The 17,408-nt window shown below is 49.5% G+C and overlaps 1 protein-coding gene across 1 annotated transcript in view; it reads right to left on the reverse strand.

Moving 5' to 3' along the window:
• IGDCC3 (immunoglobulin superfamily, DCC subclass, member 3) overlaps nucleotides 1-17,075 on the reverse strand; it is a gene marked incomplete at its 3' end in the record, with an annotated part of 32,761 nt that extends 15,686 nt beyond the window's left edge. Inside the window, exons 1-3 of the mRNA XM_010153242.1 lie at nucleotides 16,907-17,075; nucleotides 10,470-10,628; nucleotides 2,850-3,015 (exon numbers count right to left, since the gene is read on the reverse strand). Coding sequence (XP_010151544.1) covers nucleotides 2,850-3,015; nucleotides 10,470-10,628; nucleotides 16,907-17,075 — 494 coding nt within the window. The remainder of the gene's footprint in view (nucleotides 1-2,849; nucleotides 3,016-10,469; nucleotides 10,629-16,906) is intronic.
• Between the last annotated feature and the right edge of the window lie 333 nt (nucleotides 17,076-17,408).

Below are 17,408 nucleotides of genomic sequence, written 5' to 3' on the forward strand. Positions count from 1 at the left end.
ATTTTAACCCCGTTCCCCCTTGTCCTGTCACTGCCTGCCCTTGTAAAATGTCCCCCCCAGCTTTCTTGTCGGCCCAAGAACCCTTCAGGTCGGAAAAGACCATTAAGATCACCCAGTCCAACTGTTAACCCAACACTGCCAAGCCCACGACTAAACTATGTCCCTAAGTGACACATCTACAAGTCTCTTAAATCCCTCTCAGGATGGTGACTCCAACACCTCCCTAGGCAGCCCATCCCAATCCCTAACACCTCTTTTGGTGAAGAATACAGCCCTGAAGCTGCTGTCCCATCCCAACGACGATGGGCTTCCGAAGCCCCCTGACCTTGAGGCTTTGCTCTCCTTGGGTTTGCAGTTACTGCCCATGAGAGGCAGCGTGGGGTGTCGTAAATGCCCAAGGACCCTTCACAACTTCGGGAAGCTGAAGCAACGGTTTGACGGGCAGATCTTCCCCTGGGCTGCGGGTTTGCGCGACTGCGCGCAGGAGCGGTGCCTGCAGCGGGGGCTGTACGTTCCAAGCAGCACCTCAGTCGCCCTGTGTTCTGCAGGTCTGGTCCTCACTTCTAGCAGTGTTCGTTTACAAGAACCAAGTTGCTCATAATGAAGTATTTCACAATCAATTACTACATGATATGATTTGGGATGATTTACTCTTTTTTTTCTAAAAATCTCTTTGGGGGCATTCAGACCTTTATTGCCATATTAAGCAGAGTTTTAGTTCAAATGAATTTTCTAGGAAACCATGTCATCTAATTAAAAAGCTCATAGTGCAGTTTAGTAGCTTCATTACTGGTAGATTCAAGATCCATCTTTACACAGACAAGTATCTTCCAAGTGCAATAGACTGATAAATCCACGGCATAATCACAAACTGATTCTGCCTGGAACTAAGTGGGTTACAGCACTTAGTCATGCCCATGAGAACGAAACAAAGGACAACTTGAAAAAGCTCAGAAAACACCCCAGCCGTTGAGCTGTTTCCTCCAGTTCATGGGGCACCCAGACCTGCTGCACCAGCGAGGACATTTTTCAGAGTGACAGCTTTGGAAACCACCAGACACGGCCACTTGCCTGAAGTCGGGGGTCAGAGCAGACCAAGACTAGTGCGAAAGAAGCCAAAAGTTCAACATCGTCGAGTACAATGGCCTTAGGGCTCAGCTTTACAATCGCGTTACTATAGCTTGAGAAGATGCCACGTGTCAGCTGAGCCCCAGTAACTGGCTGAGCTCCCCCAGCCTGCGCCGGACACAATGTAATCTGATCATTTAGCTCGCCGTGGAAAGGCCTGACACAAAATGATTGCCACAAGAGAACGATTACTGCCGTGTTCGCCAGGTCGCAGCTCACGTCCCCATGTAGCGCGGCTCCGGGCACAGGGACCTGGCCAGGAGACATGACCATGACCACAGACCCTACTTCTACTTTCCTCAAGCAACAAAGAGGAATGATTTCACAGGCAAGACATCAGGCGAGACGCAGAGTTGGACTCAGCGTGAGTTTTGCCATGGATTTAATGACTGTTTGTAAAGTTTTCCCTCACTTCTGACTCCACTTCCTCGCCAACAAAATCTCCCCTTCTCCCATTTCTGCTTTGTTCATATCATAAGGGCAGACACACCTCAGAAACCCACCCATTAACCAGAAGACCACAAGCCTGGATTGAGTAGCACCTGTCTATACACACACAGAGTTCCTGGAAGGTCTCTAAAAACTTCCACCCTAGAGAAAACCTTTACCGACAGAGAAGATTTTATTACAATTCACACCTTATCCTTCTTGCAACTCATGTCCTTCCCTCTTTCATATAACGAAGCTGTAGAAAAGCCTTACACCTCAAAACAAAAAGCCATATTACAGAGAAACTTAGAAAATATGTCTGTTGTTCTCTCTTGTGGAACAAGCCAGGGTGCCCGCAGAACACTTCCCAACAGTCTACACCAAAGGTCTGGACCCTCCAGTAGCTGCATTCATGAGACACACTTAATGCCCACAGCAGCTATGTGACACCACACAGCACAAAGCTCTACCAGCAATTTCCGTTTACAACACAGGTACTATTATTTGTCAGTATATTGTTCCATGCTATTTCCATAGAAACTATGTTGTCAACTTGCAATTTTCACACTAAACGCATCCCGCCATATCATTTCCTCAGTGCAAACATCCCCATCCCCTCACATGAAAACGCAGTTATTTAGTACTCTGAGAGAACCCTCTTCCCTGGTGAGATAAAAGGTTGAAGTTTAGTGGAAGCCAGCTTACGCGCAAATATTATTTCAAGTATTTTCAGGGAAAAAGAGTATTTGCATTTGCGCACCCCAGCAGGTCAATGCTCAGAGTTCCTCTGCTGCAGAGCGAGAATGGTCCCTGCCAACTCCAGGGAAAATATTTGGTCCCTCCAGAAATACCCAGAGGATGATCAGGACTGAAGACAGCGTGTTGCTGGCTTTCTGCATCACCAAAACCTAATACTCACGTCCTGGTACAACAAAGCACGAAACACTGAAACCTGAGCCTACAAAACGCAGCCAACAGGACTGCAGCAGTGTTTATTGTATCAAAGCCCAAGTTAAATCCACAGACCTGCTTCTGAACATTACCACCTTCACCTTAGCTCTTTGCTAATGCAGAATGAAAGCCAACATTTCTCCCATTCTCCTTTCCCCTGGAGTCCAGACAGTTCAAAATAATGGCTTTTAATTCAGCCCCTCTCAAAAGCAGGATCAGGGAGCGTTGCACCACAGTCCTCCACGTGCGCAGACCCCGGGGAACGGCACAGCCCGGCCGCGTGTCTCACACCGCCCCCCACCCCACGCTACAGCGACAGCGACCAGCGCACGAGGACCGACCTGTTGTTATTCTTCAGCTTGATGTGGTCGCTGGTCTCCAGGATCTGCCCGTTCCTCAGCCAAGTGATCTGCGGAGGGGGTTCCCCTTGAGCCACGCACGTGAAGATGGCAGTTGTCCCCACAGGCCTGGAAATGGACTGGGGATGCTGGACAAACTCTGCCGGGGCTGCAGAAAGGAAGGAGAAGGAGGGTGAGAAAAGTCATGATGAACCCAATTTATCCTGCTACAATGAGTAACCTTGTAGCATGGGCTTCAATAAGCCTCGTCTGCCTGGGAACATGGGATGCTTAACCAACCCACAGCACAGGCAGCAGACAGAATCATGGAATGGTTTGGGTTGGAAGGGCCCTTAAAGATCATCTAGTTCCAACCCCCCTGCCATGGGCAGGGACACCTTCCACCAGACCAGGTTGCTCCAAGCCTCATCCATCCTGGCCTTGGACACTCCCAGGGATGGGGCATCCACAGCTTCTCTGGGCAACCTGTCCCAGTGCCTCCCCACCCTCTGCGGGAAGAATTTCTCCCTGATGATCAATCTAAATCTCCCCTCTTTCAATTTAAACCCGTTTGGGTCTGTAATCAGTGCAAAGCTGCGATCTGGTTGCCCATCCTGGCAGTCAGAGCTTCACAACAGCTCAGCGCTGCAGGGAGAGCCGAGGTGAGTCCCGCGAGGTTCAGGCAAGCAGCATCAAGGTCCAAGCCCCCTCACCTCTCCCCAGTCTCATATCAAAAGCAACCCCAGTGCTGCAAAATAATCCCTATCTGACAAAGGTTGTTTAAAAATGCATCCTGCCTGTGAGGGAAGCAGCCTGGAAGGACAGCAGTTTGCATGTAGAACAGAAAGCGTGCGCAACCCTTCGTAGCGTGTGGCACCACGCGCAGCCATCCCCCCGGCAGAAACGAGCCCGCCGCTGCGGAGGCTTGCAAAAACGTTTGCACACATTGCCAGTACAAAGCCTGGGACCCTCGGGGTCCTGCCAAGCCTGGAGGAAGACCCCACCATCCCTGTAACCCCTGTTCATCACTTTACCACATGTTTTCACCTCTAACAATAACATTTTTAAATGGAAAGTGATTTCCCCAATTCCAGCAGCTTAAAATAGATTTAAAATCATTCCTCAGAATAAACCAGCGTATCAGCCTACAGAAAGCAGGACCTGAAAGACAGTGCCAAATAGGTGAGGTTGTTCAGGCAGTTACGCTTCAAAGGGCAAAGTGATAAATATACTCCACGTTGCTGCTGAAACCTAAAATCAGACGGGACCGGCAGGAGCCGCAATGAAGACAAACAGACGAGAGGCACAGGCCCGTAATGAATTTACTGACCAGCGTCACATAATGGATGGCTGGCATCCAATTTTTCCGACAAAAGCAAGGAGACACGCTCAGTGCCACTTGCTGGAATTTTCCAGGCATGGGGCTGGTGGGTTTTGCCACCAGCAGAGATGCGGGGTTGGGAGGAGGGAGCAAACAGGTCCAGCAAAATGTGTTGAGGGGCAGACAGGCTGCAGGTGGAGCAGCTATGCAAAGAGTAGAACCTTCTGATTCATGGCCCAAAAATACCCTCAGGGTTTGCTGCAACAGCATGGTGATAAAGCTCTTCCCCCGCTGCGTGCAGGCAAGGGAAGAGCATCGCTGCCGCTGACGAGGCAGCGAAAGGTGCTGTAAGAACACAGTTACGCATGTTATACGTCCTGCAAGCAGGACACAGATATTCCCCAAGGAGCCCATCTGCCTCGAAGGATCCCCCTCTTCCATTCCCAACAACCAAAGGGAAGCGGAGTGCGGCAGGTCTGACTGATTTAGTGGTAGGGGGTGTCCACCGGCAGAGTGTACTTGTGCTGACGCTCGGGTCTACTAATGAACCTGATCTCAGCAACCTAATGGTCACGTATTTCCAGAACCTCCTGCTAAACTTCCCCAGGTGCCAATTGATCCCTTGTCCTTCTTTTTCCCCTCCCACACTTTTTTCCCCCTCTAGCCTTATAAATTAAAATTCAGGATGGGTTTGATAAAAGTTGGAAGCATGGATAAATGGGGAAAAACCCCTCTGCCCTGCAGTGAAGAGTCCCATTGTGGTGTACAGTGTGGTGTACATTAGAGACTTGATTTTCAAGACTTCCTTACCTTCCCGCCCCCCTGGCTTTGTGCTGGCGTGGTTTTGCAGGAGCAATTATTTTGCATGCAGCTGTGCACCCCCCCGCTTTCATCTGGGCTCGCGAGCTGCACCCGCAGCACTTGCAGGTGCGAAATCCTGATGCCAAGGAAGGGCACAGCCACCTTCCAGCTTCATTAAGGATCCTGCCGCTTGGCTCTTTGCCTCTGCTTCTCCCTGGCTTTGCCGAACCTCAAACCCGCCTTTTCCTCCAGCAGAAACAAAGTTTAAATATGGTAAGAGGTATCCAGTGTAACCCTTCTGGGATGGCTGGCTCTCCTTATCCTCCCTTATTATCCCGTGTCAAGTGGGAGTAATTGGAGCGGTGTTGTGTGTGACTTGGGGGTAAGGAACATGCAGCTGCGGCCGCTGGCTCGGTGCCAGCGATGCTATCCTCGGGTCCCTGCTCCGCTCCGTCCCTCCTCTTCACTGTCTCGCTAAACACAACCACCTCAAAACCCCAGCCTGGGTTTAACTTGCTTAAACTCTCTGGGGAGCAGGCAGCCACTCCTCCCAACGGCTCCCACCTCTGCTGTGCCGAGCTGTCCCTGCTCCGTGGCATCCCTCGCTTCAAGACACTGTGTTCCTGCTCCTCCAGGTTTTCTCCAGGCATCACTGTCCTGCTCAGGTCTCACCCCCCTCCTCTGGGCACAGAAGATGCAGCGGAGTGGGGCTGTAGCAGCAAAAGGGCCCAGGCTGCAGCAGAAATCCATGGAGTTAAAAGGATCCTTGTCCCCATCACTGGCTACTGGCAGCATCAGAGAAAGGACATGGTCCAGGTGCTACCAGCATCTTACTGCGGGGACAGACATTGCTGTAAGGAGATGCTGCTCTGCTACCCCGGGATGGGGTGCACCCGACCCAGTGTTCACACCAGCAGCCCTAGGCAGGGTGCCCTGAGACGGGTGCTGGTGCAAGATCTGGGGTGAACGGCTCCTTTCCTGGACAGAAGACCTGCTCCCTGTGCCTGGCTCCTCTCCATGCCCTTTCCCTTCAACAGGAACCGAGAGTTTGCCCCCCTGGCCCTGGGTTAGCAGGAAAGGAGCCTTGCCTTCTGCCAGCCCTGCCTGCTGCCAGCCCTCCACCCCCTCGTCAGTCATAATTAATAGAGCATCTTGTCAGGGCTCATCTTGCCCTGCACGGAGATGCAGCGGCCTGGAGGTCTCTCTCCCACCCGACATGCCACAAGGCCATCGCCGGTGGGGAGAGAAAGCATCTCGCAGCCCTCTGTGAAAATCTTAATGAAAATCTTAATGAAGATCACCGTTAAGAGCAGAGGATTCAAACCTGGTGAGGAGGAGCGGGCAGGATCCAGCCCTGGCTTGTGAAGTATGAAGGAAACCAGAGCGTTGATTATTCAGGACTTAATGGAAGGGAGGGGATCATGCAGTTTTAATGAATATTTAAAGGCGTGACATTGGTATCAAAAAGCAGTAACACTTAATGCCACCCCCAGGATCGCTAACGAAGTGCTTCAATAGCTTTTACACTGCTCAACCAAGTGATAGCAGGAAGATGCACCGCAGCAGTGGGTTGTAACAGAACACCCAGGCTGGTTCCATCTCCCTGGGGACATCTCAACTCAGCAGTGACCCCATCCTGAGATAACGGGGACCTTTGCTGTCCTTGTTGTGCTTATTGCAGTGCCCAACGGCTCACTGGGAAGGGCTGTCCTCAGGATCGGGGAGGCCCAGTGCCAGAAAAATCCTTGCACATCAGTAAGCAGCCATCATTAATTTTCAAGTAGCCGAAGCGGCAGGGTGAGGGAGAATAAAGAAGAAAAACGTGGAAACAACAAAGTTTCATAAATTAGGCTACCAGAACTTACAATAAGGGTATAAAGGAGAAGACAGGTCAATGGGTAGGTCAGTCAAGCACAGCACCTGATGACAGGAGCTTTAAGACAAAGAACTGCTGTCCACTTGGCTCCTCTCTGTTGACCACAGAGGATGCCCAGATGCTTACGTGAGTAACCAAGTTGTAGAGCTGGTGGGATTTCTAGGGTCAAAGATGGGAACCATGACCATGTCCCCTGGGAAACAGGCAGAGACCACTCAAGGAGGCTGTCCATCAGCCACCAGTGGTTGATGGACAATCACTGTCCACTCTCCAGCATCCCGATGGACAAGATCTGCCTGTCCCCGTGGCTTTTCTTGAGAAGGCAAACAAGCATATGGGCATGAAGGAGATTGCTCCACGGTGTACACTGACCCACGCAGCAGGTACCGAAGCTGGTTTTGCAGCATGAATTTAGGGCTAAACTCGAGGAAGAACCAAGTACCCTAAATACAGCAACCACAATACGCCTGAATTCAACCCTGCAGCCAAGGCTTGCAATGCCAGCCAGCAAGAACGATGGAAGAAACATCAGGAAACGCAGTGGTGGCCGGGTCTGCCGGACCAAGGAGCACTGCCCGGTTCTGCCGGCAGAGAGCAAGGCGAACAAGGCAGTCATTGTCAGCAGAGCCTTCAGAAACGTGTCCTTAAGATGGGCACTCATTTACGAGATGGGATCTCATTTTTCTGCATAGCTTTCAGGAAGAAATGAAGCGTGGAGTGGAGAACACTGGTGACCATCTGGCCATTCACAGCCCATCAGTTTGTTATGACACCAAACACATAATAAACCACAAAAGATTGCACAGGAGGTAGAGAGAAAGCGCTTTGATATATGTTTTTTTTCCCTTGCCACCGAAGCCTGCTCTTCCCTTGCACCACACGCATGCACACCCTCCGTTTCAGCCGGCAACGCATTCGGCCCTTCGACAACTCCCCCCGTGAGACTTTCATTCGCAGCCCCGGCACAAAGCAATATTCAAATGGCTGTGCTGGGATCTGAAGAGAAAATGGAAACTTTCTTGTGTGAGAACCTTACAAAAGAGATCAAAGGAGCCTAAATGGCCAGGGGAGGGCAGGGAGGGAGGGAGGAAGCGGGGGATTGACGCCTTCTCCTCAGAAGGGAGGAGGAATTCCCAGGGAGATAATAAGACGGCGTTAGATGATCTGAAGGAGAGCCTGCATCACGAAAGGACATTACTGCCGGAGCGAGAGCAGAGCCCTGTGCCGACGTACCCCTGCTCACACGGCTGCTGTGACGGGGACCAGGACCAGGAGGGAGGAGGTGGTCTCAGTCCCAGCCTCCTGCTAATTCCTTGCCTTACAACAGGAAACATCACCCTTTCTCCCCCAGTTTCCCACCTATAAAACGTGCTGAGGGGCAAGTTAATTTGTGTCTCCAGGCACTTCAAGGGCCCCTGCATAAAGGCAGCAAGTACCTGGCCTGGCGTGCTTTGAGGATAAGTATTGTCCTAGCCCTGTGCTAACTTCCTCTCCAGCCAGGCTTTTGATAGCCCGCTCTTTGCTTTTATTCTCCTTACGGATGTAATTTGCATCGCTGACATCTTGACAAAGATAAATCCCACAGTCTCTCATGTCAGTCATTATCGGTGTTTTCTTCCCAGACAAACCTGAACAGCAATCATTTGTACCTCTCAGCTGGAAAATTCAGGCAAAATGAGATTCAGAGGGAAGAAAAGCTGCTTCCAGAGGGAGGGTGAGCAAACCTGGGATGAGCCCAGCTGCCTGGCCAGGTTCTGCTATTAGCTTCCCTTGGGAACGAAAGCCCTCTGGAAAACATGGATCATTTTATGGATGGGCGGCACAGGTTGAAGTCCTGGAGACTGCAGCTCATGTCTAGGGGCTACACCAAGGATGCACCTGCCACACTTCTCCATACCCCTGCCAACTTCTCTGCTAATGCTGAACACAGGAGCATCCCCTTCCACAGCGAAGCTGGGCTCTGATGGCGCCCTGATTATCATTTTAGGGACAAATTCTCATCTTTGACCCCCACATGAAAATCCACAGTAAATCTACCCCAGAGGAACTCCAGCACCAGACCAGCTGCTAAGGACCTGACGTTCAAATCGCCAGAGACCGAAAACTGTCGATCCATAGCAATGAGAAGTCATGCTACCTTTCCCCCTCTCATCCAACTGCTAACAGGAGCAGTCAACAGCTGTATTTTTACAACTTCATAGCTTTTCCAAGTAATTTCTTTTGGCTCTGCCTGCCTGTGACCTGGACATCAGCTCTGTATTTGGGTTTAGTAGTCTACTAGAGTCTACTCCTAGACTACTTGTGTACTACTCTGCTACACACACCATGTGCAGAGCTGTCCTGCAGCAGTGTTTGTATCAGTACAGCGAGGTTGTTCCTAATCCTGGGTTGGTGTTTCTTATTAATAAAGGGCTGTGCCCACCACCAGCCAGCTGGGAGACCCCCTCATTGCACTGCTCAGCCAGCAATCCAACAGCAAAAGAAACAGCGAGTTTTCACCTCTTATTAAGTCTGATCAGTATCTGGGACTCTATATAAACACCCTTTGCTCCCCGCTGCTCCCAAGGCAAAGGGGAGAAGGGGTGCCAGCACCCAGGGACCACGGCTGCTGCACAAGCGATGCAATGCCTGATCCCTGCCAGCGACGCCCGGGACCTGTCAGGTGAGTGTCAGGGCTGGAGCAGGGCGCTTTCCCCATCACCAGCATGATAGGTTCAATTAGCTCGCTCCGGCAGGAGGTATATAATTTTAGATTCAGGATATCATCAGTCAATAGTTAATGAGTGAACTGATGAGAGTGCAAGATGCTTTAAGTGGACTAGCTTGAAGAGGAGGTGAGTGCCTGTAATCAGGGGCGGATTACTGCCATTCAGAGCATGCTGCCAGCTGGGTTTGCCTTCTGAAATACTTGCCTGGCTCCCTCACCATGGAGACTGGTCGCACGGAGCACATGAAGGGGATGTGTTTGGTTTCTTGAGTGCTGATCTCTACTCTGGGCTGAATCACCCTTTACAAGTTGCATTTCAGGACAGTTGCTGAGGGGAAGGGAAGCAACCTGCACCTCCTGGGCATCTCACCCAATGGGTGCTTAACTCATGTCGTGGCAAGGGGCTCAGGCAGTGCTGACTGCTAAAGAAAACAGCCCCACTGACTTTTTGGAAATGGTTTTAGACTGACTGGTGCCATTTCTGGTGAGAAATACTCTGGAGCAGAGGGGTCCAATATGAGAACAGTGCCCATGTCCCCATATCACTAAGGACCACACAGGGGTGAGAGGTGAATTTGGCTGATTAATTCAGCCCAGGCTTTCTGCTGAGGTGCACAAGTATGATAACAAGTAAGAACCAGTGTCTGTTAAGCCAAATAAATGCCGGGGGGGGGTGGAAACCCATGCAGCTGAGGTCTCGGGTGAATGACACCTGGTTGCCACTCATCTGTGTGGGACACAGAGATGTACACCCACCTGGAAAACCATGTGTCTAGAGAAGAAGTCCTTGGATACCATCAGAAGCAAAGCCAGCCTTGCTCAACCCAACCCATCACGGTGCCCAGGCGACACATAGAGGCGGTGCAGAGGGCACAGCAAAGTGGGTCTCACTGCTCCCCAAGCCCCAGGTTTGCTCACCTTGTACAACCAGCCTGCCCTGAGCGGTCCTTCGCACCCGAGTGCCGGGTTTGTTGGCAGCGCACACGTAGATGCCAGAATGCTGCACAGTGAGGTCTGAGATCATGAGATTTCCTGTCCCCAGCACCTGGATCCCCTCCACGCCAATCGGGCGGCCATCTGAAAGAAGGGAAAAATGGGAAGAGTCACAGGCTGGACCTTTGAAAGAGGTTCTCCAGGGCACAGTCCTCGATGAGGTCCAACCTAAGTACTTAGGGAATGGTGCCATTACTGTCAAGGGGATTTGCCAAGTAAATTCAGTGGGTTTTAGCTGATGCTCTTAGAACTGCCTTCGAGAGAAAACAAATGTGTTTGCCCAAAACCACACTTTGTGCTGCTTGGAAAATGAAGGAACCATCACAGGAAACGTGAAAGCTTTCAGCCACAGGTTCAGATCAAGATGAAGAGCCCGGAACACTCTTCAACAGAAGGGTTAAACCAAGTTAAATCATATCAGCTTCTTATATCAGGCTGACCAGGGATACAACCAGCTCAACAGCCTGCTCCAAACAGGGATGCTCTGGGAAGATGACCGGCCAACCTACAGCAGTAGTCTCCTGATGGACTCTCCAATATCTGACTTGGGGATTTCCTGAGCCAGAAGTTATGCCTTCTTGCCTGCTAACCCTTCACGGATTTTTGTGGCTTTGGAAACTATGCGAACACTGGATTTTCAATTCCTTAGCTCCTGAACACACAACAGTGGTTAGATCTGCTCAGCTGCTCTGGCTTGGAAGGGCAACTGGAAAGGGTTGCCTCCATCCCGAGTGCTGGGTCTGAGGCAGGCTGGCAGGACAGCAGTGATGTTTCAAAAAACCATGCCTGGGCTCCAGCACAAGGTCTTCAAAATCGAAGCATCAGTATCCCAGTATCAGGGAATTCACCTTTTTCCAACAAAGCTTGTTTTCAATGGAAAATTCCCAGCCATCTCTAATTACAATGTGTTTCATTAGTATCAGGCTGTTGCTTTTTATGGTTTCATTGGTTTGTGCTTTAAGACACTGTCTGACAAAGGCAGCTCTAAATCTGTCCTAGCACGTGTCAGGGTGTCTGAGCTGAGGGACAAGGCAGGGGAGTGGGTTTACTGGAGGAGTAGTTCAAGGGAGCAACACTTTCATCAGATGGGAAATGGGAATCCAGTTCCTCCCCTGCCTTTGCTCATGGAGGGAGTTAAAGTATCTACAGAAACAGGAGAAGGAAGAACCAGCCTTGGAACCCCCAGCCCCCACCAACCATCCCACATCCCTCCATACACATGTGCTCTGCCACAGCAGAAGGGCATGTCTTGTGCTTCAAAGTCTTGGCTAGTAAAAGGAAAAATTCCTCCTGGGAGCTCTATTGGTCTGTGCCGTAATCTTGCTACGGAAATGGAAGAAGCCAAGCAAAACCAGAACTGCTCTGTAGGAAGCAACAGGTCATGGGGAAAGATCTGAGCTGCTCTAGCTGGTTTCCACTCCCACAGAACCCTCCAGGAAGACACTAGGTAATGGCTGTTCCACCTGCTGTAAATTCACCATCATCCCATGGGCAGAGCAGTTTCCAGGGATGTTTAGTGCTCAAGGACCTGAGACTCAGGCTGGTTATCAATACTGATGGCACACAGCCACTTCAGTGGCTGCATCTGGTGTAATCCAGCAATAATCCTAGACCACAGAAGTGAGAGATCCCATGTCAGACTAATGGCAGAATCCTGCTAGGAAACACCATCAAAACGTTGACCGAAAGCTACAAAGCACTTCACAAACATATCTCCTGACACGGTCTTTATATATTGTTTTACAGGAAATTTTTAATCTTAAAGGTTGCCTTGCTTCGTTAGGCAGGCAATGCCAGACCACTTCATTATTTGCATTGCAAAGAAAAATGCTCAGGTCTTTTAGAGAGAGAAAAACAATGTCATTAAATGATCACATAGCTGGCCAAGCCACTGCTGCAGTAAATGGCTCAGTCATAAAAAGGACAGTAAAACATGACCTGTCCCACATTTAATGAGCAATAAGAAGGAACCGTTCCCCTCAAACATCATTTAAACTGAAGTGTAAAGAGGTCTGAATTAAATTCAAATTGAACTTGATTTCATTTTTTAAATTAGACCTTTTGGAAGTCCATATTTACAATAGGCATAAAAATCAAATCTCTCAAGGGAGGGGTGGGACCACTGAAAGATGCGGCGTGGCCACCCCTGGATGCTTCCTCACATCATTGCCTTCAGAAAACCCCAGAAATGTGACTGGAATGTCAGTAGTTTTACTGTATTATTTATAACGTGCTACATAATTTAAGCATGCAAAGACCCTGCCTGCAGCAGGTACTCCACACAGTCCAAATACCGGCATCGATACCTCCTCCCTAGCTCCAACTATTAATTAGAGGTGTGGTGGTCTGAAGAAACGTCTCCTGTCAACCAAGCATCTTTCATTTCCCTGGAGAGCAAAGCTCTCCAAGCTCAGGAACCTCGGGGGATGTGCCATTGGATTCAGAGAGTGGCCACCTCTCACAGCCAGCAGAGATCACCATGCCAGATTATCCCACACACCTCTTACTCAACTCTCCCTCCCAAAGAGCGCCGAAAAGGGCTCCTAGAGAAATCTCACTGCCTTCCCAGCCTGCTCCATCCTTCTTACTCTGTCGTGCCTCACTCGGCCTGAGCCAACCCAGAAGCTCTTCAGCGCACATCGAGTCCAGCGCAGTAACCCCGCAACACATACAAATAACGGAGTATTTACACAAGAAATCCCTTACATCCAGAAAGCTCAGCACTTCGCAGAAGCGCTGTGCAGAAGGACTGGTATCTCACACCCGCTTTGCAAAGGTTGCTATCTATCTTAACCCTGTTTCACCTACACAGAGACCTGAAGAGTGGCTTGGATCAAGGGATCCAAACCCTGAAAACCCACCTTCCTGGCATTGCTTTCCATCCCCAAGTCATATCTCCATGGAGGAGATCCGAAAGGCTGCAAAAGCTAACACTGCTGCTCAGTTCCCAGAGTGCCCAGGGCCCATGCAAGCTTGAAACTGCTGCTCATTTAACATGACCTTCTGCTTCTTTTTATGGAGTCAAAAGCGGAAGAGGTGAGGGCTGAAAACAAGCCAGCCTGAGTGGAAACGTCTGACAGATTCTCTCTGTCGATCCTCAGTTGATGGGGGCACAAGGAGGAGGTTCAGCTGGTTGTGAAGAGCAGACCACAACCAATTATTTAATAAAGGAGACTGTTCTCCAAATGGGAGATGCTCCCAAAGGATGCCCTGGCTACGGACAAGTAGAGGCTTCCAGGTTTCTCACTGGAGTTAAGTCTGGATGAAAGACGCCTGCAGGTTGGGGGCCACATTATTTATCTTCCCAAGGTGTATGTGATGCCTTCTGGAGTCCATTCTCCGCCTGCTAACCAAGTGATTGGCACACCAGCACCAATTACGGAGACCCCTTAAAACGTGCCAGGCAATATGAATATGCAACGACACGAACGCCTTTCTTTTATAAGGAGCAAGTAGAAAGAAAGTAACAACTTTCTAATGTTGATCATTTAGGTCTTTTGTGAATTCTTTGTATTGTGCCATAGTAGCCTTCCACTTTTTAGACACATGGGTCTCCTGCTCCGGCGGACACTGGGCACTGTGGATTAGCATATTTAGAGTACATTGCAACAGTTGACTATTCAGTATGTGAAGTGGTGAAATTTACTCTATTATTTCTAAACACTTACGGGAACGGTGCTCCTGTCAACCAGTCAGCCATCTATTGCAAGCTTCTGTGTCCAATAAGTTACCAATTAATTGGCTCCTACAATTGTTGTATAGTTTACTTCTTGAATGGCTCCCTCTTTAGTAATTTCCTTCCCATTGTGCAACCCTTTCTGACAACTTCTGTATAACACTATCAGATAATCACTGTCCTTTCTCTCTCGCCTCACTTTTCTATATCTCTCTAAATAGTTTATTATCCTGCCTCGGTACCTTTTATGGAGGCCAGCTCAGTGGCCTGTCACTTAGAGGGTAAGGATACATTAAAATCGTCATTCATTCAAAAGGCTTTGCAGTAAGTGCCCAGGATATTCATTTGTGCACACATACAGGTCCGAGCCTGAAGTGCGTCGCTCTGAAAGGAAAAACCCTATCTTCCTCGAACAAACCCTTAATGATTTTACATTTCTCTCAGAGCCTGCTCTCTAATGAATGTTGACATTTCATGCACGGCAAGACACAGGAATTCTGTTTGTGGTCAGGGGCTACAACATATTCCTAAGGAAATTAAATTCAAAATTGATCGTGTGACACTCAAAAACCGGCCCAGAATTCGAATGATTTCCTTCAAGCACGATATAGCTGCCTTTCCCCCTGAAAACCAGCCAGGCTTTAGCAAAGCAAAAGCAAAAAGCGCAAATGTTGTCTATGGCCGCACCAGAAAGCTGTAAAAGCAAAAGTGTTCTTTTGCTCCTTTCTGACAGAAGAAACGCCCCAACACCTAAACCGTGAGCACAGGGGTTCAGAGAGACACTCTGGAACGGCAGCACACCCTATGCAAACAGCCGGCACCACGGCAATGCCACGGCTCTTCTTTATTTCCACCAGGCAAGAAAGATGTTCACGTATAATTGACTTTTTTTGTTTAAATTACGTCAGGCCTATTGCTAAATCAGCTGCATCTCTCTAAGACTTCATGTCCATGGGGTTTTTAATTTCTGGGAGAGGATTAAAAGTGTGGGGTTTTTGAAGTTGAGTAAATTAACTGGTTATTTAAGCTAAACCAGCTCAGTAGGAGGAACTTTAGGAAGATGACCTTCACACGGGAGGAAGCCACATGCACAGACAACAGATGCTCTGAGGACCTCCCCATCCAGCATAAACCCCTCTCCCTCCTCCTGATCACGCAGACATGGAGACAAGAAACAGCTGCGAAGAGATGACAAAGCCCCCAACCCATCAGAGCACCTGTACGCCGCATCGCTGCGGAGATCGGCGTGATACGGAACGAGACCTCGCGATGCTTTGGACAGGAAACAGTCCTGCTGAACAGGATGCCTTTCCCATTTGGTCACTCTAATTCTGCTGCTGGGCTGCAAAGCAGCGTGGAGAGGGTATTTATTCTTAGTGGAAGGCAATGCCGAGCTCAGACCATCCAGACAAATATCGCACAAAGCTATTACATCTTCATTACTGCACTGCTCTATAGAGACAAGTGTTTTGAAGAAGGTAATAAGCACTTATAATTAAGGCAATTATAAAGTAGTTTATTATAGTTGAGCACTAACACAGAGCTGCCTTGTGTCCAAGAGAACCCAAACAGTGATACAGCGTATCTGGGGAATTTTTAAAAGAGCATCAATCTGACGGTTATGACTCTGGAGGAAAAAAAAACAGTTAGTGGCAGACACCAGCTGATTTTACAAGCCACCAGAGGATGCAAGCAGGAGGGCAACCATGGAGAAATTGTGCAATTGATGCTGGATACGTGTCTGCCCTGGCAGACAGCTCTGGAGCGGGAAGTCACCCTTCCCTTGAGCTGGATCCTGACCCTCAGAGAGTCACGGGGGTGAAGTCCCACATCCACCACAGCAGCATGAGACAGGATTATCCCTGTTTGTGTTTCACAGCCACCTTGGGACACTCGGGGAGATTAGTGACGTGACCTCGCAGACCATAAGGGCTTGGGAAATACTAACGGAACCCAAGCCCACAGCACGCACAGGCAGCTACAAACTCCAGAAGATAAAGTGAAAACCATCAGCTCTCTGCTCAGCGTGGATTTCTGTAGGGCAATGGAAGTGTTGCTCTGAGCAAAATAAGTTTCTGAGCTGCTGTCATGAAGTTAGAGCCTAAAATAACCCTTGCTTGGTGGGGAGAAGCATGGCACTTTGCTCTTCCTCGCTTGCATGATGCCATCAGACACTGCTTCTGGTTTCCATGCGGATTAAAAAATACATCACGGACCCCAGCAGCAAGCATTTGTTTTTTCAGAGCTTCAGACATGCTACTTTAAACACTCTCTTCCTTTCAAAATTTCATTAAAACTCCCTGAACAGGCAGCGAGTTTCTTTCAAGTCTGTCTTACGTGAAAGATGTGTTTGTGTATGATTTTGCATCTCTAGGCCAACAGTGGTGATGGTTTTGATGCAGCTGAAGAAGATGCTGTCACTCGGGGAAAGATAAAATTATCACCTTTCATGAAACGTCTACAGGTTTAACCAACCCACTTCTCTAAGAGGTAAAAACAGGATCTTGGCACAGAGGAAAAAAAAAAGCGTAGACACAAGGATAAAAAGCACTTCAAGCCTACAATTTACTTCAATGTGAAAGGAAAGGGTGAATCACTTGTTGCACAAAATAGTGGCATCTCTCTATTTCTCATGTGATGGCAACAGAGAGGACAAGAGGGAATCCCAGTCACCCGTGGGACTTACCGAGGCGGCTCCAGGAGACGATGGGCCGAGGGTTGCCCGTTGCGATGCACTCCAGCACAGCCGTCTGGTGCACTGTCAGCGTGAGGTTCTCCGGGCCGACAAGAATCATGGGGTCCTTGTAAACGGTGGAGTGGGAGCCTGCAAGGAGAGCACCAGTGTTAAAAGGCATCTGATTCTCTCTTGTTTAACGGAAACACCAAGGGCTTCATGCATCCTCTAAGTACGGATGAGGTGGCTGGGGTAATCCTCAGTAAATCTGAGGCGTGCGTGAACCAAACAGAGCGCAACGCTCGACGGTCACGTTGTCTGAATGTGTTTTAAGTGTGCACTGATATTCCCAGGGAAAACCCCTCAGCCAACGGCAGTCCTGTTAACACCCAGATATGGGCAGCACAAAGAAGGAACCGTGCCGTGAACTGCAGCGAGCAGATGGGCAGGAATAACATGGTGTATGGGGAGGACACAAGCTGCAGGACAGCTCGTGCAGGCAGGGAAGGCAAAA

The sequence above is a fragment of the Eurypyga helias genome, unplaced genomic scaffold, assembly GCF_000690775.1.
Source record: "Eurypyga helias isolate BGI_N326 unplaced genomic scaffold, ASM69077v1 scaffold22146, whole genome shotgun sequence".
NCBI lineage: Eukaryota > Metazoa > Chordata > Aves > Eurypygiformes > Eurypygidae > Eurypyga > Eurypyga helias.